The sequence below is a fragment of the Notothenia coriiceps genome, unplaced genomic scaffold (genome assembly GCF_000735185.1).
Source record: "Notothenia coriiceps isolate Sejong01 unplaced genomic scaffold, NC01 NC01_scaffold00011012, whole genome shotgun sequence".
NCBI lineage: Eukaryota > Metazoa > Chordata > Actinopteri > Perciformes > Nototheniidae > Notothenia > Notothenia coriiceps.
The window spans coordinates 116565-142145 of NW_011343713.1; the positions used below are offsets into that span (position 1 = coordinate 116565).

Here is a 25581-nt window from a genome sequence, read left to right on the forward strand (position 1 = left end):
TTCATTATGTCTCTCTCTCTCTCTCTCTCTCTCTCTCTCTCTCTCTCTCTCACCTGTGTATCCGATGCAGAAGCTCAGCAGCAGCATCTCTTCGGTGACAAACATTTTGCACGCTTTAACTGCAGAAAAAGAAAGGTGGAGGTTAGCAGTTCTGTTTGTCTAAAGTTTAAAAGGGATAATTGTGATGTTTAGAAATGGGAATGAATTAGGTTATTCTCCACAATCAGTGTGTTACCTACAGTGATTCAGTTTGGAGGAACAGGCAGGATACAACCACACTTCATTACATCACAATTCCCCTTTCAAAGCCTATGAAGTGCAGTTGATTTGAGTCAAAACTTACCAAAAGCATCCAGAGCTTGTGAGCCGATGCTCTGGTGCGATGAGCTGGAAAGAGGAAGTCGATCAAGACATTTGGATAAAACTGTTCTTCGACATTTCACAGGCTCACATTTTTGTTAAGTTGACATTTTCACCTTTAAACTCATCCCTAAACGGGCCCTCGGTTGTCTTAGTGACCATATTACAGCAGTTTGAAAGACAAATGTGGAAAAGACTACAAAGGATAGCATTTACAGAAAAAGGTCACCCCGTCTCGGCCTGCAAAAACATATCATCCCAGCTCCGGGCGGGACGACGAGGTCTACCATCTGTCTTTTGAAAAATGTCTCTCCAGGACATGTTCAACAATCTATGGAGGGTGTTCTCCTTCTTGTTAAATAATGTTTAAAAGGAATGTTTGCTTCTGACATCAGGACCACTAGAGAAAAGAGGCCCAGCTGCTCGCTAACAATACATATCTCTGATCAATGTTCAGGCTGCCTGTACAGTGGATTATTAGTTATTATCATGAGCCCCCAACCCAAATAATACATCAGGCAGAATGATTTGGACCCCCCTAACATATGGATTTATAGGAGAGCAATAAATAAATCTGTACAAATATACATTACAGTATAAACAGTAATGAATCGAAGAATAAATAAGATCATAAAAATAAAGAGGAATCCATAAAACAATTTTTAAAAAGCAGAACAAAATAAAACAATGGTAAGTTAACAAAGACATTTGGAAATGTAAAGGAAAAGCAAAGACGATATGGAAAACTCAAGAGGAACAAATACAATTGTGAATAGAAATGTTTTTAAATATAAAAAGGAAGAAAATTAAATAAAGTGGAATGCATAAAAGAATAAAAAAGTAAATAAAGAATGGTGGTAATACAAAGATAATTAAATAGAATACATAAATGTGCAACAAAAAAAAGTAATTCAAAATATAAAGAAGAAGAAATTAAAGAGCAAGAAACAAATAATAATTAAAACAAAGACAAATAACATTTTCACGTGTTTCTCATATTTGTTTACCTTTAGATTATTAAGCGCATCTATCCTTTATTTAAAATATGTTTGTGTGAAATCACCTGTGTGTGTATGTATTGTTTTTCTATATAGATTCTATATTTTTTTTTCTTGACTTTTGCCCTTATTTTGATTTCCTCTTTATATGTTTATTGTATGCACTACACAAATTGAAAGCCTAATTGGCAACAAACTTGATAATTGGAACGTTTATACAGAATCCTGAAGTTATATTCTGCAGGACAGTTTGATGTTTGTAGTTTTCCAGGTCTTTCCACACAGCCCCCCAGGTGTTCCTCACCTGGCTGTACTCTCAGTAGACTCGGCCTGCAGCAGCGACTCTGTCACGTCTTCAGGAGCCGCCTCAGGGCCGGGCTTCCGGATGAGGAAGAAGAGGAAGCAGCCGACCAGACTGATGACCGTGAGAGAGATGAACACCGTCTGACGGTCTTTGTCTGGGACACACAGCAGCATGAGTCACATGATTACATTTCAACTGAAGGGAACTGAACTCCATTAATAGCCGTTAATGCACATGTACAGTTTTCCTTCCTACCTGTTATGTGATCGTGTCCATGCCAGGCACAGTATATGTAAAGATTTCCAAAGAATAAGCTGCAGAGAGAGGAGGGACGTTAAAATGAGTTCAAAACTAAAGAATAGAGATGCAACACTTTGTAGAGCTTCTGAAAAATAATCGGAAGCTACTTTAATAATCCTTTAATTGCTAAAGGAATATTTGACCCCAAAAATGATCATTTGCTTATCAATTACTCAACTGGGGTTACCTTGAATTCTTGAAGAAAGTAAATTTTTCTACCATGACTCCATTGTGAAACAAAGAATGCAAAAAAATTGAAAATTCTTAATGATTTCAAGTAAATGGGGGCCTAATTAAGTAAAACCTTAATATAAAACACTTTGGATATTCTGGAACCAGCGCTCAGCTCGCTGTATAAGATGTCCTTTGGCAGGCGGCCATCTGGCATTCTGCGAAGGTGACCAAGCCACCGCAGCCTCCTGACCTTCAGTGTTTGGAACATTGACTTGCTGCCCGTACGCGCCAGCACCGCCTCGTTCGTGAACTTGTCCCGCCATGTGATCCCGAGGATGTTGCGCAGGCACCGCATGTGAAAAGCATTTAGCTCTCTTTCGTGCCGCGTGTAAGTTGACCACGCCTCGGAACCATACAGCAGGACGCTGACCACGCAACATTGGTAGATGCGTGTCTTAGTGCGCTCGGTGAGGTATTTGTTGGTCCAGGCTCTTGAGCGCAAACGACTGAAAGACGTTGCGGCTTTGCCGATACGAGTCTGGATCTCCTTAACTAATGACAGTTTACGCCGCCGCGATGAAGTGTCCTCTCCATTCCACTTGCCCGGGCGGGAATGAGGGCTCCAGCGTTGCCCAAGCTGCAGGAACCACACTTGGCCTCCGCTGACAGGACTCCAAGGAAAGACAGAGGTCAATACATTGGCGCCAACATTGGCTGCAGGAGATGGCCGTTGGCTCACGAGGAGCTCATCCGCCCTTTGACAGGTTTTGTATTTAGTCCTGCTGGGTGTCTCCATCACCCTCCACACAAGACCGAGGCCAGGTGGGGGAGCCGGTTTAGTCGCTGACGACCCGACCATGGAACAGCTAGCACTGGTTTACATGGTACCAGTGGAAGTCAAGGACTTAGCTGACACAGACTTTGGACTATACTTGGACTATACTGCATACTGTGTGAGAGTTTGCAAACAGGTGTTCTAATATAGTTTTACTGGCATCAAACGAGGCCCCATTTTATGAAATTCATCAAGACATTCTTTATTTTTTGATTGTTTGTTCAGAGTGGAGTCATGAGTAAAAAAAACATCTTCAAGAATTCAAAGTAACACGTTACATTACATTTCATTTCATTTGGCTGATGCTTTAATCCAAAGCGACTTAGAATAAATTCCATAACTATAAAGATTCGAACAACAAGGAAAGTGCAGATATATTCACTTCAAGCAAGTCATACTATTTGTAATTGTGGTGAATTCATTACAAGGCTTAAATTAACTTTGCAAAGTGCTTCTTTTTTTTCTTCAAGAATTTAATTGCCAAGGTACAATCGAAACAGATGCGTTTTCAGATTGCGACGGAAGATATGCACAGTTTCTGCTGTCCTGATGTCAATGGGGAGCTCATTCCACCATTTAGGTGCCAGGACTAACACAAGATGAGTAATTCATACAACAATCATGTTCAGGTCCTTTTTAGAAGGGAATAACTAATTTAAAGTAAAACATGTCATGCATAAATATCAGAGATTTGCTGCTTTGAGAAACTAGGGTGGTAGTTTCACCTGAACTGCAGCAGCGCCCAGAAGATGCCACTATTTCTTCCGATGGTGTCATCAGTGGAGTTGATGGCAAGCACATTTCCCTGAGCCGTCCACAAGACTTGAAAATACAAGTAGAAAATCCGGAGATATAAACAAAGAGAAAACATGCTGTCTTGTTCAGAAACATCCTTAGATAGAGTCTCTTGTTTTACCTGCTGCTCCTATCCCAACCAACACGGACGCTGTGTAGAAGCTCCATGTGTACGGGTAAATGAACATAGCGATGTAGCCGCTGTGGAAACAAGAGACATACATTTGCATTAAAAAGGGTTATGTTAGTTACATCTGCTTTTTCGTCCCGCGTCCATTCGCGATGTCTCGCAGACCCCACGCAGCACATTAACCCAGCTCACACAGTCCGCTCCTCGCAGCAGGCGAGCCGCGCAACGTCCCGCCAACACGGCACCCAGACCCCATGCAGCATTCTCATCTGTTTGTCATTACTGGTGTCATTTTCTGTTTGCTAACGCCATTGTAACACATAATCACTGATGTTCCACTGTAACGGTGGTGGACTCATCAGAACAGAGTGGGCGAGCTGACCAATCAGAGCACACTGGGCTCACAGGGAGGGGGGGGGCAGGAGCTCCAACAAGCCGTTTAAGACAGAGAGTGAATACACACACGTTATACAGAGATGCTGTTATGAGCAAACCAATGTGAGTTTGAAAAATTGAACAATAGAAATCTATTCTAGTAGACCTCAACAATGGAATTATGATCAGTAGAAATGGCCATGAAATGGGACCTTTAAAGTCAAGGCTGAAGACTGTTTGCCACTGCCTTTTATTAATTCAAATGATTATTTATTTCTTACAAAGCACTATTACATTTGTTATTGTATTTTATACCTGTGTTATTCTATTTTAGTTTTATATTTAATTTCTACTGCTTTTAAATGTATTTAAAACTGTCCTTTTATAATGCATTTCTATGACATGTTTTGATGCTTTTATTGTTTTTTGCAAAGCAACTTGAATTCTTGTTGTTAAAATGTGATTTATGTGACTTCACTCGCCTATAAACTTCACTCGCCTATAAAAAGGGGCAATTGTATCTGGTAATCCCTGAGTCTATGATTTAAAAAAACTTCACCTACATAGAATAAACAAAACCTATACATTTTTCTTGACTGTTTTTATATGTATTTTTTATTTCACTAGGTACTGTATATCAATAAACTTCACGTAGTGTTTGTGTTCTGACCTGTACAAAAGCCCGCTGAAGAACATGGAGAGCTGCGGCCCGACGACGGTCACCACCGAGGGGGCAATCAGGTTGGATGCAGAGAAAACTCCGTAGATTATCGCCATGCTGAAAGTGATAGAAAACACACCGATTATGCATAAACTCAAGTAAAATGTGTGTGCCACTTATCTTAGCTGCTAAGATTCTATTTTAAAAAAGAAAAATCTAAAACGGTTTACTTCTACAAAAGAGGCCAATTATTGCTGGTAGAACTAATGGATAGTTATCATACACACCAGGTCGAAGATTTATCAAGAATAATTGTTAGAAATATCAGTTTTACCTCCGTACAATTTTTCTTTGACATTTGTGAGAAACAAAGGCAGTTTTAAGCTGAACAATTGTATGAATGTAACAGGAGAGGTTTTTGGAAATGTAAGTAGATGTTCTTGAAGTCACTTAGAGTTGAGAGAAACCTTTGTGTAAAAAGTTGATTTGTCCAAGTTTAATAAATGTTATTCGTAGGGTTGCCTTTGTTTGCCATTTTTCACATTCAAATCCCAAATACTGAATATTCCTTTAAGAAAATGAAATGGCTCTGCTCTTTGAAAATGTGGAAATATAAAAGAATAATAAATACAAAATAAAAATAAATGTAGAAATATAAACACACACAACAATAAGAAATACATAAATAAAATAAAAGAGGAATATATAAATAAATCAATATAAAATGTTGTTTGAATTGTTATTAAAACATGCTCTATAATAAAGATTAATAATATAATTATGTATAAATTATTACAGTATTTATTCTACTATCAAGTATTTCATTTTACATTCAGTTTGGTATTATTATGTTTCCCCTCTGTGGGATGAATAAAGGTACTTTATTCCTTAATCCTGCATTTAACTTGCACCATTATGTCACATATGCCCATTTTATTTCTTTATTACTTTTTAGGTCTTGAGTATAGTAGGTTGAACTGTTGGAAGATCCTGGGTCTTAAGACCATTATAAAAAGGCTCTGCAGCTATGACAAAGCCTTTGAATCTTGAACCTTTGAATACATTATACTATCATTGTTTGAATGGCACAAAATGGTCTTAAAATTAAAATCATATTGTTTTTGCCAGTTATTTCTGGAACAATAAATTCAACAAAATTAGATATCCTGACAGATCTAATCCAAACTTTCTAATAACTCTCCTGCAAACTAAAGTGTATGCAATTTCCTGACTTACTGAACTCGGACCAAAAATCCCCTCAAATGGTTAACCTAAGATTGAACTATGCTTCAAGGATTTTTGCGTGCGACAGATTTGATTATAGAAGATGCCAGCAGATCCAGGCAGAGAAAGTGTGCAGCATATCTAAGCATACCAACCTGGTGTATCCACTCCCATGGAAGTCAGTGTTGTTGAAGCTCTTGATGACAGTTTGCTGTAGAGATTGAGAAATAATTTAGTTTAGCACTGAAGCATGATGAATTGGATCTAAAATGAGCATTTGTCAATTCAGCCTACCTCTATATTGCCGCATGTTTGAAAAGCAGTGAACATAAACATAAAGCCGAAGCCTAAGATGACGATGTTTAACAGCCTCTTCCCCTCAGGACCCATTTTGCAGGATATTTGCAAATTCCTTGAGGAAGTACAGACAAAAAAAAGAATCTACAGGCGTGAACAGCACATCTGAAAATAAAAGAAGAGAAGTACAAATCAGAACAACGAATACAATATTACAGTCACTGTCTGCAACAGTCATACAAAAATAACTTTATACTGAACTTGACTCAAACACATATTTATTCAAAACACTGATACAGTCATACACTATTCATGAAATGTTTCTATTATAGAGCACAATGATAACTTTGGCACACTATAGATCTACAAACTATAAACCTTTTCTTATAAAAATGTACTTTTTGAATAGTTTCCCCCCTACCATTACCACCTACCTACCATCAATCTGTTTTTGTTGATAACTGCATAGGAATGACTACCTAAGAAGTGTTGTTAAAGAATTGTATGCTGAATTAGGAAGTGGATTGTTTAGATCACAATAACACCTAATGTGTGTTTTTGTCCCAGCATAATGGCTGACTATAAGCAACTTAGCTTTAACTGACGTATTTGTAAAGGGTGTTTATCTTACTGTTCATGTGTTCAACTAACTGAAGAGGAAAAAGACAGATGTGTGTATGTGTAACATTACGTTTAAGAGAACGTCTGTACAGTTAAACCTAGAAAACACAATTTTAAAAAATGCTTATTTGTGTACCAAACTTCCTTAAAAGATCAGTGGTTTAATCACAAACACATACACACTTACAAGACTAACATTTCATAAACGCTTTGAAATATTATTTATTTGACAGTATAGAAGACGAATAATTTCGGCACACGATATATCTGCAAAAAAAAAAACTTACGTCTATAACATAACATAAGAACTTTTAGAATAGTTTGCCGCCCCTCATCTCCACGAGTACCCGTTGATAAAAGCCCATGTTGTTAGGGAATTAATTTCATGCCGAATTGTTCAGTGGATTATCTGGATCACATCAACATCAAAATATGCGTTTTATCCATGGTTTTATCCATTCGTTTTTCCGACTGTAAGGCAAGCAATGGAGCTTTACTCGGCTAATTTCTAAATGGGGTTTTTTACAGTCTTATTGTATTGTAGCGAGGGTAAGTTTCAAGACAATGACAGATTACAATAGACAGAGGTGTCTTTTTACGTCAAGTTTAAGAAAATCAAGTGCAGGGTTTGAGACAGAGAACAACTTACCAACACCGCTGTAGCTGTTTAGCTAGCTGCTCCTCTGTGTGCGGGCTCAGAGAGTTATTATTAACATTAGTTAGCTTCTTATGGTAGTCCCGGTATCCTTACTTACTTTAAACTAACTTCAGCATCGCGTTAAACTGCTTTCATGGAGTGTTTTCACCGGTAAACAGGACCGAAACTAGAATTAGAGGCAGTCATGTGAATTAGTCAGCTGACCGTAGTGCTGTTTCGCTAGCTTGAATCTTCGATTTACAAACATTTAGCGCGGAGGGACTTCATCAACAGCGGATCTGCTTAAACCCATCCAGTTTTGTGTAGATTGTTCATGTAACATGGATTCTACTTCCGGTTAGTTGTTTAGTTATTGAACTTCACTAAAAGGCAAATTTAAATGTAACTCATTCTTAACCACTTGTTACAATATCCATGTATAAATCAGGTATAAATGCTAAGTTATTTATTGTTTTGATTTAAAAAATAGAAACTGTTAACCTTTATGGGTAATGCTACAGCTAGCAAGCCAGTAACTACTTCCGGATAAAAAATAAAAGTGCCTTTTTCATTTTTTGTAAATCAAGTAGAAATGTTTATCGAACAAATGTACATTTGCAGTTTCATATTTTAACGATATAAACACAGACAAATGTAAATGAATAAAAACAATTAGTGAAGGGCAGTAGAACATAAATATATACTTATAATGATATTAATACGAGTAAAATAAATAAGAAATGTCTTTAAAAAAAATTGAAACAATAAAATGTTTTTATATTTTACCAGAAATCTTCTTTGCTCTATTACATTAGTACTTTAAAGTAATAATATATAAGCCAAACAAAGGAGGGATTATTGTCTCCACTAGGTACAATAAATCATATTTACCAGAGGTGGAAGTACTCAGATCTTGTACTTGAGGAGAAGTACCAGAAAGTAGGAATACTCTGTTACAAATAAGGTCCTGCATTCAAAATGTTACTCAAGTAAAAGTTGAAAAGTATTTGCATCAAAATATATTGGGAGTACAAAAAGTAAAAGTACTCATTCTGCAGATTGGTCCATTTCTGAATAATATGTGTTTTGATCATAATTATTGTTGTATTAAAGTGTTATCAAAGCTGGTAAAGGTGCAGCTAGTTTTTTTTTTTTTAATACTGCAGAGTAGCTTGTGAACTCAATTACTCCAGGTGGAACTAAAGTCTGATTTAAATGTTGATAATATTTCACATCATTAATCCAAAGTAACTGCAAAGTAACTAAAGGTATTAAATAACTGTAGTGCAGTAAAAGTACAATATTTACCTCTGAATTGTAGTACAGTAGAAGTACAAAGTAGCATAAAATGGAAATACTCAGATAAATTACAATGATCTGAAATTGGACTTAACTAAAGTACTTGAGTAAATGTACAGTTACTTTACACCTCTGATATTTACCCATAACAGTGATTGAATAAGTTATTCATGCTGCTTCTTCTCCACTACAACTCAGAAATAAATGTTGAACTTTTTACTCAACTATTAATGTTACATCGACTCTTGCATCATCTATACACACCATAAACATATTGGCTCACTAGTGATATTTATTACATCCTGTCTCGATATCATGTACCTTTTAGTTTATTTTCCTCCCATTATATCTTAATATTTGTCCAGGAACATTTTGTATACATAGTATATCTGGAAATGTAGTGTTTTTATTTTTGTGTTAATACTTTATCTCAGTTGTGGAATGTAAAAAAGGTATATTTAATCAAGTAACTTTATTTATTTTTTTAATTGTGATAATACATCTGTATAATACAAAATGTGCACATTACTGCCACTTTTAATCCAGATATACATATTTTTTGCATTTAAAAAACTTTGCTCTTGTCTTATTCCTCAAACGCTTCTTATATTTACCATTATACTTGTATAACAGTGACAAAAAACATTTGGAATCTAGTGAGTATTATCACAGTACTTTTAATGCAGTGAATTATCTAAATACCTCCTCTCCCACTTGCATATGTTTTAAAGCATGCCACATACAACACAAAAATAAAACAAATCAATTTTAGACAAAACACCAAATCTTTAATGAAAGTCACATTTATCATCCATGACCATACAGAGAAAAAAGGAAAAAAAGCATGTCATCTTACAAAGGGTGAGAATGTAGCACTGCACCACTGGTAGTCACAGGAGCACTCTTCAGAGCAACACGCCACCTTAACAGCTAACCAGCAATACTCAACGGCTACACAACTGCGCCTAGTGCACAAAACAAAACATACAAGCAGGATTAGCATAAAAAAATAAAATAAAAATACCCCACAAAGACACTTTGTCTAGAGTCCAGTAAATTATGCCCTGGCAACAAAATATTGAAGGTCCTTAAAATCTGTGAAACAATCTTCAAACTGATGCATCAACCCCGGTCACTTTTCACTGTTTATGCAATTACATTTAACACATTTATCACAGGAGTTAAAATGGTCTGCTGTCCTGTCTAACAAATACGCCCTGAGCTGCTGAAATAAAAGATTGTAAATTAGGTGGTTTTTTTGAGGGGTTACTTCAGTTTAATGAATTGTTTGCACTGAAATTAAAGTGATATAAAGCAGTTTGATTTTGTTGTTGTCGATTTATCTTTAACATTTTTTTTTTTTTTTGAAATGCTTCTTTAGATGTGTGTGGACACCACGGGCCTGTGTACGGAATTACCGTGTTGGCTGACTTTAGGGATGAATACAACAAACAAATTAGAGAAATTTCCGCATTTTGAAATGGGACAAATACACAAAGACGGTATTTAATCGCTTGAGTTAGCAAAAGGTTGAATAAATTGAGAAAATAGTCAACATATTGATTGATAAATGGAAAACAACTATTGTCAGTTGCAGCTCTAGAAATATTTCCCTTTTAATTATGTCAAATAGAAACAGCTTTTTGCCAAGAGAATAACTCACAAGTATAGTTACATGACCAACATTTGACCCGTGGCTGTTGCATGTGATTGAATTGTTATTGTAAGGTTTGTTTCTTTTATATTCATAAGCTGTGTTGAGAAAGTTGGTGACTAAATATCTCTGCTGCAAGTAAGATTAAACAAAGCCAGACAATTGAAAGAAACCCAGACTACGTTCTATCTCTTCCTGACACAGGCCCGTGGGGAGAAGAGCGCACAGAAGAGGTACAAACATGACTTGTTTTTATCCTGGGTCATCTTTACAAAACCAGGTCAGAACAGTGTTTCCTCTCCACAGTGAAACAGATTTTAAAAAATCATTATGAAAAATAAAAACAATCACAGCACATTGATGAAGTGACAGAGCCATTTTTGTGGCCAAATGAATAAAAGAAACAAAGCATGGAAGACACAATAATAACCTTTTACAGCGGCACACTGTTGCTTGGGTTGGATCCAGTCTGCGACGTGAAGCTGTCAGTCGTCCCCTGAAAACTGCCAGAACAGAGAAAGTTAGACAGAACCAAGTCACAGAGGACCGCAGAATTAATCCAAATCAGACTGGTTTTATAAAAGCCTGTTAATGCGCTGCCTGGACAACAGCTCATGTAGTTTAGCTTCGCTAAAGACCGTTAACTTATAATTATTATAGTCATGGTCCCAAATATTCATTTGCATAGCTCCCCCCATGTATTTTGTTTTTCATGTTATTCCATCTCAAAAAACGTTGCCATGTAAAGGTGAAACAAATAATATAGACTGCCCACTTAATTGCGAATGTGCAAATGTATGTAGCCTATGGCTGGTTCCCAATTATTAGCCTTATTTTTTAGTATGTAAGCAATTGGGACATAGTACGTTGTAAATATTTGGCGCCATGAACTTTGACCGGCTTGCATATTGCAAAATGTGGCTGCCCTGGTATTTATTTTTATTTTCTATACTGCAATTTACTTTAAAGGTAATAAAACATGCACACAAAAAAAATTCGGCCAACTAAACAATACTGTATTTAATAAACAATATTGAGATACTTGACATAATTTATATTTCCCTGCCCTATGTTGAACAAAAAAAAAGGGAAGTGAACCAACTGATATGAGGAGACAAACCTCAGCACCCCGAAAGCCCAAACGTTTCTGGGCTGGGGGCAAGCACTGGAGGACAGTTTAATTTCCGGTGGTGTACACAGACAGACGTACCTTTACACCAAACCCCAACTCTGCCTGCCTCCAACACCCTGCTGCACAGAAACCCCCACCAGCAGCAGCTGCAGCAGCAGAGGCCTGCGGGCAGCAGCTCACCACATAGCTGCTAACTGCTCATACTGCCTCAGCTCAGCAAAAACTCCACTTTAGCAAACAGGATGCCGCAGCTTGGGAAGGAGAAAATTCCAGATTTGGTTTACAGAACTGTTCTTAACAAACACTTAGTATAACTTAGTATAGTTAGTGTTCACTAAATAATATGATCTTTCATACTGGGTGTTGCATAAATGTGATTATGGGTTCGAAGACTTTGCAGGTCACGATTGCAAGGGTGGTAAAAAAAAAAAAAGACTCATGGTGCATCCTTTCGAAGGTAAAAAAAAACAGCTACTGTTATTTAAAACCAAAAATGTCAGAGTATCTGCTGTATTTGCTGCTTACGGGGATAAACTTACCAAGAGTAAAATTCAAACTACTCTGTCTCCCGTCCTGATATTTAAAAAGTTCCAAAAGGGACACAAAACAAATCTTTGCAACATGTAGTCAACACTCACCTGATGTTGAGCTTTATGGGGTTTCCCCTCCATTCTCTGCTGCGGTCTTGGGCTGGCTTTTAGATCTCGACCTGGACCCTCTGGAGGGGGTGCGGCTTCTGGACCTGGACTTGGACTTTGATTTGGACTTGGACTTGGACTTTGATTTGGACTTTGACTTAGACTTGGATCGGGACCTAGATCTAGAACGAGAGGGGGCCTTGACCTTCTTGTTCCTGGGAGAGTGAGACTTTGATCGGGAGTAGGAGCGGGACCTGGATCTGCTGTAGCGGGATCGGCTTCGGGAGCGAGAGCGGCTCCTGCTGCGGGACCGGCTGCGTCTCTTGTCTCTCGGGCTGGGAGAGGAGCTGGAAACATTCATAGCGTTAAATTGGGGTCCAAAATGTGGAAACAGTTTGACATAAAAACACGTTTTTTGGGTCTCAGACATGAAGGCTTCTTGGTTTTCTCTGTTTTACATCATAAAGTGGAATTTCTTATAAATGTAAATAGTTTCAGTTGTGGCCAGTTGGGTGGAAAATAAAATACGTTGGAAAAGTTTTGCTGTATCTGGATTATGCAGTTTCGATAAAATACTTAAATTGCGTTCTCTGGGAAAAGTATTGTTCAAAAGAGCACGGCCCTCATGAATATGTTAATTATTCAATGGAGTCTGGCAACAGAGTTATCCAAAAAGTCACGTGTTCCTACCCTGTATTTACTGAAATAGTAGTTAATTTATATATTATATAATAATAAAATGCATTGAAAGGGACCATATTAAATGTAAAGAAGTGGCATACTATTCACAGACTTCGAAAGTCACGGATTAGTTTTTTTTTTTTTTAATGTTTTTTTCGTATTTAATCTGTGCTGAATTGTAGAGTGGATATTGCTGGTTCGGAAAAATACTTTACTTGTGTTCGATGAGGACAATAATGGTAAGTAGAATGGGATCCCTCTGAATCGGCAGTTTCTTTAATGGAGTCTGGCTACTGTGTGTGTGTGTGTGTGTGTGTGTGTGTGTGTGTGTGTGTGTGTGTGTGTGTGTGTGTGTATATAGAGCTGTTTGCGCGCCTATTCTTACCTTCTGCTTCGTCGTCCACCGTATCGCCTGGTTGGACCACCTCCTCCTCGTCGGCTGCCTCCGCCACCACCACCACCGTCGCGATCGCGATCTCGATCTCGGTCGCGGCCACCACCACCACCCCCGCCGCCTCCTCCTCCTCCTCCTCCACCTCCTCCTCCACTACCACCATAATGAGAGTCGGGTGGTCTTCCGTACCGGGCCATCTGGACTCGCAGCTCCCGTCCATCAAGGAGCGCGCCGTCCATGGCGTCCATTGCGTCTTCGGCGTCACGTTTGTCGTGGAAACGCACAAATGCGAAACCGCGGCTTTCTTTCGTGTATCGGTCTCGGGGGATGTAGACGTCCCCTACGCGGCCGTACTTCTCGAACACCCGTCGGAGGGTTTCTGGAGATGTTCGGTACGTTAAGTTGTCCACTTTTAGGGAAGTCATGCCGTCGACGTCTGGCGGAGGCCTACCGTAACTCATGGCGATTAGCCTTTGAGGCCTAGCAGCCTTCCTCAAAACACTTGAATTCTCGGCTACGAAAGAGCCTACCTGTTTGTTAAAGTCCGCACACACTCACACTGGGTGTTCTTTTAAATGGATTCCCCTCACCTGTTGGGTATTTGAGACTGAACAACCACTAAATTGGCGACTGCTTCCCGCACAACTCCGTCTGCCTCGCGTTCAACAACTGCCCCGAACCAGTGCGTGAAGTGAACTTCTTCTTCTACTCTCAAATTGTGGCACGCTTCAGTATCACATTTAACCAACCAGCGCCCCCTGTGGAATTACGTTTTAATTGTGTTCAATATTAAAACGACACATTTTGTAATTACAAGTCTTAAATTAATTTAGTACAGTATACAAAATAAATAATGTATAAGTTCCATGATATAGTTTGTAGCATAGAATTAAGGATAACATAAAACATTTTTTACAGTCAAGTTTCAAATGAATATGAGTAAAATGTTTGTGTTTTTATTGAATACCATTCTGGAAATATAACAAGTCTTGAGAAAAGGGCGTACAATAAAGATAACATAAAAAAGGGAGAAATCAAAGATATGTGTTCCATGAAAGAATGATGTGAAAATAGACAGACGAATTGATGATATCAAATTGACAGAAACCCAAACTTAACTTTACTTAAACGGTTACAATATTGAAAAGATTAAATCAATCAATTAATTTTCATCATTTTTTTACAGCAGGTTTTACATCTGATAGTATGTGAAAATATATACTAAGATTTTTTTGTTGAATATAAGGTGAAATATAATTTTTTTCAATTAACAAAAGCATGTAACAGGTGTTCATTAAAATAAGTACAATATAGACACAATAAGCATTAAATGCAGAAAAAAAGGTTATTTAGTTCCATGACGAATGTATGTTTGAATAGAGATAATAAATAAGGATATCCAAAAAACATTTATAGAAACCCTCGCTTAACAACTTAAACAGGTATAATATTAAGGACTTATTTAAAAAGGAGAAATAATAGGTTTTCGTAATATAAAGTGTTTAAAAAGACAGCTCTGGAAAAACTAAGAGACCACTTCAACAGACACAGGAATGGATTGGATGCCATACATGTAGAGATTGAGATTTATAACACATGTGGAGTGCTCTTTTAAATGTAACAATTGTGTTTAATGTACGCACACTGAATAAACCCCATATAATAACTGAAAGACCAGTCTTCTATATAATTACAATGAGTCCAGTTTGTTATAATTTGGACCCAAGTTCCCATCGGCAAAAACACGTGGGTTTGCTATCCTGGCTCCAAAATGGTGGAATGAGCTCCCCATTGACATCAGGACAGCAGAAAGCTTACACATCTTCCGGCGCAGACTGAAAACTCATCTCTTTCGACTCCACTTCGAGCGATAGAACTATTAACAAAGCACTTATATACTAACAAAGGACTGGCTTATCTAAAGCTTTAGTTTTAGCTCTAGGAAACCTGATGTACTTATATGATTCTGTTTTCTTCAAGTTTGCATGTTGTTGGTCGAACGCACTTATTGTAAGTCGCTTTGGATAAAAGCGTCAGCTAAATGCAATGTAATGTAATATTTACGAATATATACATAATCTTTGACTTTGTAAGGAAACACATATGTTGGGAGCATTCAAAAGTATACCACCTTTACCATCCAGAGTCTGATCTGTCTGTTTATACTATATAGGAGTTATTCTCCTTAAAAAATGACTTTCTGAAGAAGGTGTTGTTGGAAATGTTGTCAATAATATTGTTATTGTCTAATTTAAAAAAATACCAGATGTAAAATTACAGCCCAGTCAGATGTTTACCAAGAAAGAGTCATCCTGATGTTTTTATATATATATTGAGGGTCTCTGATATGATATCAATAATCAAAATGGTCTCTCAGGCTTAAACCATCTTATCCCACTCTATCAACAAGATAAATGTGATGTTAAAGATTCCTTGTATTGTAACAACTTGTATAGATACATTTTGACGCTTTTATCCTGATTTATTTTCAACCTGAGATTGGTCCTTATTTCAAGTTCTAAACAAATTAATCCATAGGTGATACACATCCTTCAAAAAAGAAAACAATTTATGATGTGTTATTTATGATAAACCATTTGCACTTACTTCCCCCCTACACTGAGTTTCAATGTGGTGTTTCAAAAATGATACTCATACTTTGTGATGTATAATTATATTATGGCACTTTAGTCATACTTGAAATGATGTATTACATCCATATTACACCTATATTACATATGTACATATTTTATAGTAATTTACATCTTTTTGTTTGTATGTTCTTCTTTTCTTAGTTTATTTTTGTACTTATACCTTTTAATATTCGTTAACTTTTGTTAATGTTAAACACCAAAACCCAAGCCGTTGGACTCTTACACCAATGACTTGACGGGACTTGATGTCCAATTCATTTCCTATAAAAAACAAAGGTAATTTTGTTCATCTGCAATAACTACTGGGTGGTCTACAAAAAATTCATTGTAGTATGCAAAGAAGGCAGGTCAAACGTGGCAGAGGGCACATTAAATGTAGGACCTTGGACCTAAATCTTTCAAAACAAGACAACGTGGTGGTACATTTCCTATTAAAAGCTACAGAAAGCATTCAAGTAACAATGCGTTTCCCAATACCTATGACAGCGATCACTGCACATAGAGTGATGATTTTTTTTGAAGGAGTTAGCTTCTCCTTGTGCTTCACCATGCGGTTGATCTTCTGCAGCAGCTCTTTAACTTGGGAGGGATCATCTTTTTCTCTGTTGTCAAAAACATGGTACTGCCCATGACATTCTCTAATGAAGTCACACAGGGCAGAATCTTCTCCGATTAACTCTTCAACGGACCTTCCATCAGCCCTCAGATCATCTCCTCTGGTGAACAGGGCCATGGTGTATATGCCGCCTCTGTACCGAAGGCCTTCTGGATTATTTTCACCATTTGCCTTTCATCCTCAGTGAATGTGCCAAGCTGCAACACGACCAGGTACACAGTGGGCAGGCCGGGTTCAAGGCACAGCTGGATCGCCTTCATCTCTTTGTCAGGGTTGCCTCTCCACAGGCCAGGAGTGTCAACAACAGCCAGTTCCTGATCATTAAACCGCCCTTTCTTCATCTGGCACTTCTGTGTCACAGAGGTGGAAGAGATCCGCGACTCGAAAGACTGTTCATTCCTGAGGATGGTGTTTCCTGTTGCACTCTTACCAACTTTCTTCTTCCCAACCAACACCATCTGCAGCTTTCTGGCCTGCTTGTTATCTAGGGAACAACAACAAGGCCGTCATTGGTGTTAAGCGTTTAAGCATGACAATGAGACAAAATTCTGCAACACAAGTTTGATGACATTCTTGTAGATCTAACCTTTCTTCTGCTACCACACCTTAGTAGATAGCAGAAGAAAAGTTAGTTCTACTTTCTATCAGCCTTGTGAACGTCTTTGTGTGTCATCATGCGAAAATGTGTTGCTGGAAACATACTGTAACAGGAACTACTACAGAAAAACGAGTTTGTTTCGGTAAATTGTGACCTAGCATCACAACTTTGAAAGATGCTGCCACGTTACGTTACAGGTGCAGTTGAGAACAAAACGAAGTTGAGTTTGAAGATTGGCATGGTAGAAGTAAGATTTCTGGAAGTAGGGAGTACAAAGTTTAGGAAACACCAATTCCCCATTCTTCTCACAACTAGCCCAATTTGGCGTTGTGGCTGGTGTTATCCAAAGTGGTCTCCAAAGTTATTTTTTAAAAGCTTAAATAGGGCAAAAGCTTCAAGCAGGGAGGAGTGAGACAAATAACCCCCTACTTCCAACACCCGCTTAGACCAAGCCCATCTTCCAACTAGAACTTCATTTTTCTCAAAAGCAGACCGACTCTTTCCGCATGAATGATTCATTTGAGCCTTTACATATGCTTTGACCCTTTCGAGTTTTGATCTGTTTTGAACATTATGGCATCACTTTTCAGGATTTTTTTCCCACCACTAATCGGCTCCTAGAATCTGGTTGGAATGGATTTTCAAAAAAGGAGTTTCCTTCAAACCACATCATTTAATTGGAATTGTTCATTAATTACTATAGTGTAGCTCAGTACTGATTATTATTATTTTTTTTAATCAAATTATATTACTGTTATAACCATTATTATTACTAGTTCTTGTGTTAGAGGGAGGAAACGGTTGCCTATCATTTTAACAGCTGAGTTTATTACCAATTTTGTTAATATTATCTATTAAACGTATACATCTTGAGGGGAAATTGTGTGCACATGTAATAAAAAAGTTCTAAAAAATAAATAACAGAATCTAAAGATTGTATTTTATTTTTATTTCTCCCATCCTCCTTTTCTTCTACTTCACACAAAACCACCACCTCCCTTTCCTGAACATCATCACCATCACCCACACCCTGTGCAACACCACCGCACACCGAGTCGGACACAGCAGCAGCACCGCGCTGTATACCGCCAAATATGTACATAAATGTGAAAAGTGTCTTAAAAAATGAGTTTGGAAATTTCTATCAAGCAGAAGGAAAACATTGAGAACATATAGCTCTTATAATAATAATAAAAAAATACTATCAACAGGGTTCAGCTCCGCATACAGCTAATAATAATGTTTATTGTTTGGAGAGTCGGTTGTTACATCAATAATAAATGCTACTCCTAAAAGTAACCTGCTTATGAAAGTAGGAGTACTTTTTATTAAATATACTTACCATGGTGAATCCTTCTGCCAGACATGTTGGTGTTGTAAAGTAATCTGATATTCTCCTCACTGTTTATGTTGGGATATTGATATCCTCCCTAAATCAGCTCAATCACAAATAACAGCCAATCTGGTGCAAGTATTAAATGGTTGTTGTGTAGAAAACATGAAAGAAGTTGAAGGGGTTATCCCTGTTGAAAGAATCATAGGTGACTTAAGTCCATTTTCAGCAACATGTTAAGTAAATTGTTATGTTATTACTGGTACAAAAACATGTTAGAGATATTCATGTGCTTCTGGTTGTGTGGTTTCTTTTATTATAATTCAACATATGCTAAATGCTGACCAGAATGTATTGGTCCTCATGGTAATAAATATAATATATCTGATAAAATAAAGCCTTCAAATAATTGGAGAATGGTCTTAAGTATGAACACAACTGTAAGTGTAAATTAAAAAATGGTAAGTGGCTAGTTAGGTACTGTGACCAAGTTATTTATTTTACCTTGCATTTGGTAATAAACCCTCTAAATATTTCCCCCTCTTGTTTAAATAGAGCAATACATATTTTTTACTCAGTACAATATGATTTAGGGTCCAGGACTTATCTATGATTTTGGTAATTATCATGCGTCCTAATACACTCTGCAGTGTGTGACAAGTATGGTCAACACCAAAAGGAGAGGACAACTGAAAAAGCCCACACAACAAAAAAAACAGGACATGTGTATCAACTGCAGACATTTTATTGAACCAAATATGGATTTTGCAAAAAAGACTTTCTCTCCAACTCCCTCCGCACAGTGTGAACTGGCCATGACTTAGATTTTTTCTCAGGTTTATAAATTATTGCATTGTAGGAAATTAAAGAATCACATATTCATAACCGTAAGTAGTTCTCATTTACAGTCCACACCGGAAAGCTGGTCATCTGCCAGAGTAGGAAACTCACTTCATTTACCGGTAAGTCCAAAATGAATCTCAAATGTTACCAACTAAAAAGCATACTTCAAGTGAAATAAGCAACAGCCATATATTACCAGTATTTGATTTAATTCCCTACTCTGGAGGGCTCTGATCACATAACTGATGCAGACTCACGTTGATCAGAGTAAGAACACCACTGAATCCCTGATTTAGCTTTAATACTTGGATTGGCAGCAATAAAAAAAAAAACGGAATTAGAAAAAAAATCAGACATTTAAAAAAAAAAAAAAAAAAAACATTTCTGGGAGGTGGTGAAGATGTGAATACTTTACAATGCGCTGGGCATGGAAACGGTGCAATTAGTATATTGAAGACTAAAAAGAGGGAAGACACTAAATTGCCAAACTCCTGAGGCAGAACACCTTAACAGAAATGCCCTCCTCCAACCTGCAGCTGTTCCGAGTAAAGCCCCTGCAGCAGTGAATAGTTAAAAGTCTACAACCTTCCTGTACAAACCCAGGCCCCATTCCCAATGACACCACTCCAACATGTGGAGACTCAACGTTTTATTGAAACACCTTGTAGTACAAAACAAAAAAGTTACATGAAACGGTGCCTCCATGTTGCGGCACAAGACCTAAAATGGGGAAATTAAAAAAGGAAATTAACAAAAACAGGGGGGAAAGGAAGGAAGAAGTGTGTGGGAGGGTCATCACCACTCGTCCCTGATGTTGTGTGGAGCTGCAGTGGTGTGTCTTTGTGAGAGCGAGTCTGCCCCCTGGTGGCGTAAGGGGGCGTTGGTGTTACAGAATCCCATGTTTGTCAGAGGTAATTCACGTGTTAGCTAATAGGAGCTGGTGGGGTAGCAGAGGGGGGAGAGAGGGGGAAGGAAGAGCAACAGCAGCACATAAGAGGAGGAGGGGGTTTAATGGCCTTCTAGAAGAGAAGGGGAGAGGGCTGCTAGCAGCTCCTAAAAGCCGTGGACTTTGAGCTGCTCCTCCTTGGCCAGGTCAATCTGCAAAGAAGAAATAAGAGATCAAAAAAAGAAAACGCCCTTTGGCACTCAGTATGTACCTTAACACTCAAACAATTATGCATAGCATAATAACAAGGCTTACCTCAATAAGGAACTGGCAGATATTTTTGCGCTGGTCTCCCTGAAGCTGGATCACTTCACCATACTCTGGGTGCTCAATCACTGTCCCATTGCACGCAAATTTCTGTTAAGGTAAAAAAAAAAAAGTGGTTAAATAGACTGGAAAAAATCCATCTTTAAGCATTTGCTAGAACAAGGCAGTTCTTACTATCACAACACTGATTATTTATTTTTGATTGAAGGTAAGAAGATTACTGATAAAGGGCAGATTAATGGAAAGCATTATATTTCTCCATACCTTCTTGAAGGCCTTTACTAGCTTCTTCTTGTCATAGCGGGAGCCAATGCCCTGGACAGTAGTGAGGGTCTTCCTGCCGTTCCGCTGTTGGATTCTTATGTGGATATAGTCCTCTGTCCCGGCTGGGAGGCGGTCATCACCCTTAGTTGCATCAGCAAAGGGGTCTGGTGAGGTAAACAATGACATAAGACGTTAAGAAAAATAGACTAAGCTCAAGAAAAACCTCTTTAATGCATCGCCATAAGAAAAGTTACAATTCAAGAAATATGTATGACGGATTTGGCCAAACAACATTTTCTTTGTGTTGATATCTGGCAGAGCTCTTAGGGAGGGCCATTTTTCGGATGAAGAACTGCGCAGACGTACCGAGCTAAATATACTGCTTACTAAAGCCTGGCAGCCATAGCTAGCCAGCAGACACGATTGTGCATTAAAACCACAATCGTGACACGACAACTTTCATTTTCGGTGCGTAAATTAGAAGTCTAAGAATACATCTATAATCAAGTTGAATGAATGTATGTTGAAATCAGCCCACATCACAATAGTTCCATCTCAACGGTAACACAGTGAAGAATAAGCTAACGTAACAGAATGTAGGCCTAATGGCGGCAGTTTTAGCAAATGGCCGGCTAGTCGGTTACATTATCCATGAATAGTTCAAAGTAGTAGACTTAAATATGTCTGGCTTTACTGATCCATCTCAAATCGATGGATTTAAGAAACAAGAACTGTGATAAAGTTAAATCCATTTTCGACGCAATTAAAACCTCGACGTGAGGCAGAAGCTAGCCGTTAGCTCCGCTAGCTCTCGCCCTTCCCCCCCCCCCCCCCAATCTTAATGTCTGCCGGGTTAGTTTGATAAAATAAATCACTTACCAAAAGTTTGGAGGTTCTGGATATCGGACATACGATAAGATTTGCTTTCCTTTCGGATAATAACTTGATAAACGAGCGGTTCGTCGGCTAACTGTGACTTATTTGTCGCTTCTAAGTGTCTCCTGTTGACGGGGACGGTGCAGGGTCTGCTTCGACGGCTCTCACAAAATGGAGTTCTTTCAGCCAGTTACACTGAAAAACAAGGCTTTATAGCCCCGCCCTGAAAACAACGTCACTACGTAGTTTACGTACGGGCGAGACGTCGACTGCAGCCACGCCCGAACGTTTCTCAACTTTACTGGAAAAGTGACGTAATCATATCGTCAGGAAAATTACCAACATCACAAACATCAACATTTCCCTTTTTTATCATTTGTTAAACACATGTTTTTTTCTGTCAATTTGAACCAGAAAAATGTAATTTTTAATATGGTTGCCAATATTGTATTATAATTCAGAAGGAAGGACCACCTAAACTGAGATGTTATTATCCCAAATAAATGTTTTATGTGTGATGCGGTGTCTGTTAATCCTGGAGGATAAGATTTGTTATTTCAGATTGCCATAGTGAATGAATTACAAAAATGAAATGTTAAAGAAGAAGAAAAATAAGTTTTAATTATTAATTCTGAATGATTTTTTAAACAATGTAAAAACTAAAATAATGTATACAAACTATTTGTCCCTTCTGAGCAGGGCCGCCCCTCCCTACACGCAGATCACGCAGACTGTGTGGGGCCTCACCTGGCGGAGGGAGCCTCGTCCGAAACAAAAATGCGGCGCACCTTTATGCGCATATGCGCCGGGGCGCTGCCAGGGGTTTTGGGCCACATGAAAAGATAATCACATTGGTTACTTAAACTTTTTTTTTTTAATGTTCTAAAATTGTTTGGGCCCCTGTCAGTCACTGGCACTTAGAACTGTTCACCCCCTTACGGCGCCCCTGCATATGCGGCGCAATTACTGCAACGGTAGGTCCACACGGCAGCGTTGCGTGCTGCAACGGAGACCCTACCCATTCACTTTGAATGGGGTGACGTCACACTTTGCCAAACTGCATTGTGGTTCTGTCGCGTCACTTTGCCTTCCGTTGCTTGCTTCGAAAGTTGAGAAAAGTTCAACTTTTCAAGCGTTGGAGGAAGCGCCAGCCAATCGAATCATATGCCAGTACAAGCGCAAGCCAATCAAACTGCGTGCTTGTGTGTCCGGGGTGGGAGATTAATGTGGTTGGTTGTTGGTCGCACGCCAGACACGCCCACCGGCAAGCTTCAACGCGACGCTGCCGTGTGGACGTACCGTAAGCGCGCCACAGTTTCACCGCTGCGAGGCTCCGGTGCGTGCGCCACTAGCACCCCCCCGTCGACAGAGGGTCTCATCACATAACTTTGCGTGGGGCCACAAGTTGGCCAGGGGCGGCCCTGCTTCTGAGGGCCAATTTGACTATATTATTCCATCCATTACATTATGTTATACAATATAAATAAACGTACAAATAAGAACCCCAGATAATCTCTATACATAGTCGAGATGTTGGCTATAGTTAATGCATTGCAGTGGATAGAACAACATCAAATTAAAAAGGCTAGTATATTCAGACTCGCTAGCCCTGATATGATTATAGTTCATGTCATCCCAAAACAGACTAGACATAGCCTACTACTATGACATATATGAGTCATTATATAGGCTACATCATACTGAAAAAGAAATTAGATTTGGGGATTCCAGCCCAGAGGGGCATTGATTGATTGATTGATTGAAAAGTTTATTAACAGCTTGTATATTGGGTACAGTACAGTACAGCTCAAAACATACAATTGTTAAGGGGATGCAGACCAGAGAAAGACTTTCGTCTTGTTTACATCAGGGTCCCCCATTTCCAATTCATCATATCATTTAAGACATATAAGACATATTTGACATACAGATGGCTTATTTACAATTTACATACAGGTGGTTTTTTACATACAGATGGCTTATTTACAATTTTCATTTTAGATTTCGTTCTAATACATCCTAACCGGACATTTAAGACATACCAAGTCTACAGATATACAGTTAGTAACAGAGTCTAAAATGCGAGTATATCCATAGATGGGGGGGGAAGCTGTCCATTGTACGACAGGTTGAGATTTGTACCATTACCGGAGCCAGTTTTGCAATGCTCTCCCCCGAAGGTGCTCTTTAAGAGAGGTTTTGAAGGTAAGTATAGTTTTACTTTCCTTTACAGTAGTGGGAAGAGCGTTCCACCTTGATGTGGCATAATTGCGAAACGTTTATTCCCCCTTTTTTGTGCCAAATCTGGGTTTTAAATGATTTGTGGAGCTCCCTCTGGTGTTATGATCATGGTATTCCTTGACCTTTGGGAAGAATTTTGACATGTACACGGGTACCATAGAGGTGTAGTGTATCTTGTAGACCAGGCCCATTGCAAGTAGCTGTAATCTGTCGTCTACTCTAAGCCATCCTAGGTTGTCAAAGTGGGCAGAGGTGAGGTGGGTTCTAGATGAAAGTTCAAGCAGTAGTCTGACCAGTTTATTTTGTGATGTTTGAAGTTTTATTTTTAGCGCCTTGGAGGTGCTATGGTACCATGACGTGCAAGCATAGTCATAGTAGGCCTACCCTTGAATGAGTGCTCCTGCCAGAGTTTCAGGGTGTTTTTGTTTACCAGAGAGGAGATCCGGTATAGGAATCTAGTTCTTTGATTGACTTTTTTTATTACATTGGATGCCATTTTGTCACAGGAGAGGTTTGCCTCCAGAATAGATCCTAGGTATAATTTCCTACTTACTTGTGACAATAATGTCACCCACTGCAACTGAGAAGTCGTCGGATTTGCTGAGATTATGTTTCGAACCGAAGAGAATGGACTCTGTTTTACCCAGTTGTAATGATAATTTATTATCGGCGAGCCAGGTGCAGATTCTGCCGAGCTCGGAGCTGAGGGTTTTTTCAACCTGCAATCTGCTCCTGTCAGAGACCAGCAGGGCTGAGTCGTCCGCGAACAGGAACAAGTTGCAGTCACATGCTGATGACATGTCATTTGCATAAATTAGGAACAGTAACTGACCTAATATGCTTCCTTGTGGAACACCACAGCTCACTGGTGTTCCACACCTTAAGCAGGAGAGAATTATAGAAGCTATTTTTTAGTAAAAATCGAGCTGAAGCAATAATACGGAAACATATCATGGAGGCAAAAGCAGTGGGATGAAGGGAAAAAAGGACTACTGTTTTATAAAATAGCCTACAGGAAAAAGTGGGAGGTTTTAAAACAATAGGAAATAGCAACACATTATTACAAGACTGAGATTAGGGCACACAGGATTAAAACAATGCATTTAATTGGGAAACATCCACCAGGAGCATGTGAATGTGGCTTAGACGAAGAAACGGCCAAACATGTTATCTGTCACTGCCAGATATAAAACATACAGAGAAAAACTGAAGAGAAAGCTAAAGAAATGTGGAGTAGTAATGTTAAATCTTAAGAACCTGTTGAGTTGCGACAAGGACAACTTTAAAGCTTTATTTTAGTTCTTCAAAAGTACTGGGTTGATTAAGAGGATTTCGTTTTCTTTTTGTTTTTTAATTGTGTTATTTTTCTTTATTTTTTCTTACTTGTAGCTCACTGAATTTTTCCCACTCCAGCATAGTAGGTGGCGATGGTGC

The 25581-nt window shown here is 38.5% G+C and overlaps 3 protein-coding genes and 1 pseudogene across 6 annotated transcripts in view; all 4 read right to left on the reverse strand.

Moving 5' to 3' along the window:
* mfsd11 (major facilitator superfamily domain containing 11) overlaps positions 1 to 7976 on the reverse strand; it is an 18277-nt gene extending 10301 nt beyond the window's left edge. The window contains exons 1-10 of the mRNA XM_010772261.1: positions 7724 to 7976; positions 6451 to 6618; positions 6312 to 6367; positions 4942 to 5049; positions 3888 to 3967; positions 3697 to 3793; positions 1918 to 1976; positions 1663 to 1816; positions 344 to 387; positions 54 to 119 (exon numbers count right to left, since the gene is read on the reverse strand). Of these exons, the coding sequence (XP_010770563.1) occupies positions 54 to 119; positions 344 to 387; positions 1663 to 1816; positions 1918 to 1976; positions 3697 to 3793; positions 3888 to 3967; positions 4942 to 5049; positions 6312 to 6367; positions 6451 to 6546 (760 nt within the window). The 5' untranslated portion in view covers positions 6547 to 6618; positions 7724 to 7976. The remainder of the gene's footprint in view (positions 1 to 53; positions 120 to 343; positions 388 to 1662; positions 1817 to 1917; positions 1977 to 3696; positions 3794 to 3887; positions 3968 to 4941; positions 5050 to 6311; positions 6368 to 6450; positions 6619 to 7723) is intronic.
* A 1800-nt stretch (positions 7977 to 9776) lies between these two features.
* Positions 9777 to 14218, reverse strand: srsf2b (serine and arginine rich splicing factor 2b). 4 transcript variants are annotated; one of them, XR_798444.1, is made up of 4 exons: positions 13501 to 14218; positions 12435 to 12781; positions 11875 to 12047; positions 9777 to 11160 (listed from the first exon to the last, which is right to left on the reverse strand). XR_798444.1 is itself a non-coding variant. In XM_010772263.1 (3 exons), exons 1-2 carry the CDS (start codon positions 13968 to 13970, stop codon positions 12448 to 12450), a joined length of 804 nt encoding a protein of 267 aa, XP_010770565.1. In that variant the 5' UTR covers positions 13971 to 14218; the 3' UTR covers positions 9777 to 11160; positions 12435 to 12447. The 4 variants fall into 4 exon arrangements, 2 of the variants coding, with proteins under 2 accessions (XP_010770565.1, XP_010770564.1); XR_798443.1 differs by having other exon boundaries at positions 9777 to 11167; XM_010772263.1 differs by lacking the exon at positions 11875 to 12047.
* A 2396-nt stretch (positions 14219 to 16614) lies between these two features.
* Positions 16615 to 17285, reverse strand: LOC104946428 (GTPase IMAP family member 7-like; annotated as a pseudogene).
* A 2154-nt stretch (positions 17286 to 19439) lies between these two features.
* On the reverse strand, positions 19440 to 22089 carry eif1 (eukaryotic translation initiation factor 1). Its single transcript, XM_010772264.1, has 4 exons — positions 21910 to 22089; positions 21031 to 21194; positions 20755 to 20856; positions 19440 to 20651 (listed from the first exon to the last, which is right to left on the reverse strand). Exons 1-4 carry the CDS (start codon positions 21938 to 21940, stop codon positions 20607 to 20609), a joined length of 342 nt encoding a protein of 113 aa, XP_010770566.1. The 5' UTR covers positions 21941 to 22089; the 3' UTR covers positions 19440 to 20606.
* Between the last annotated feature and the right edge of the window lie 3492 nt (positions 22090 to 25581).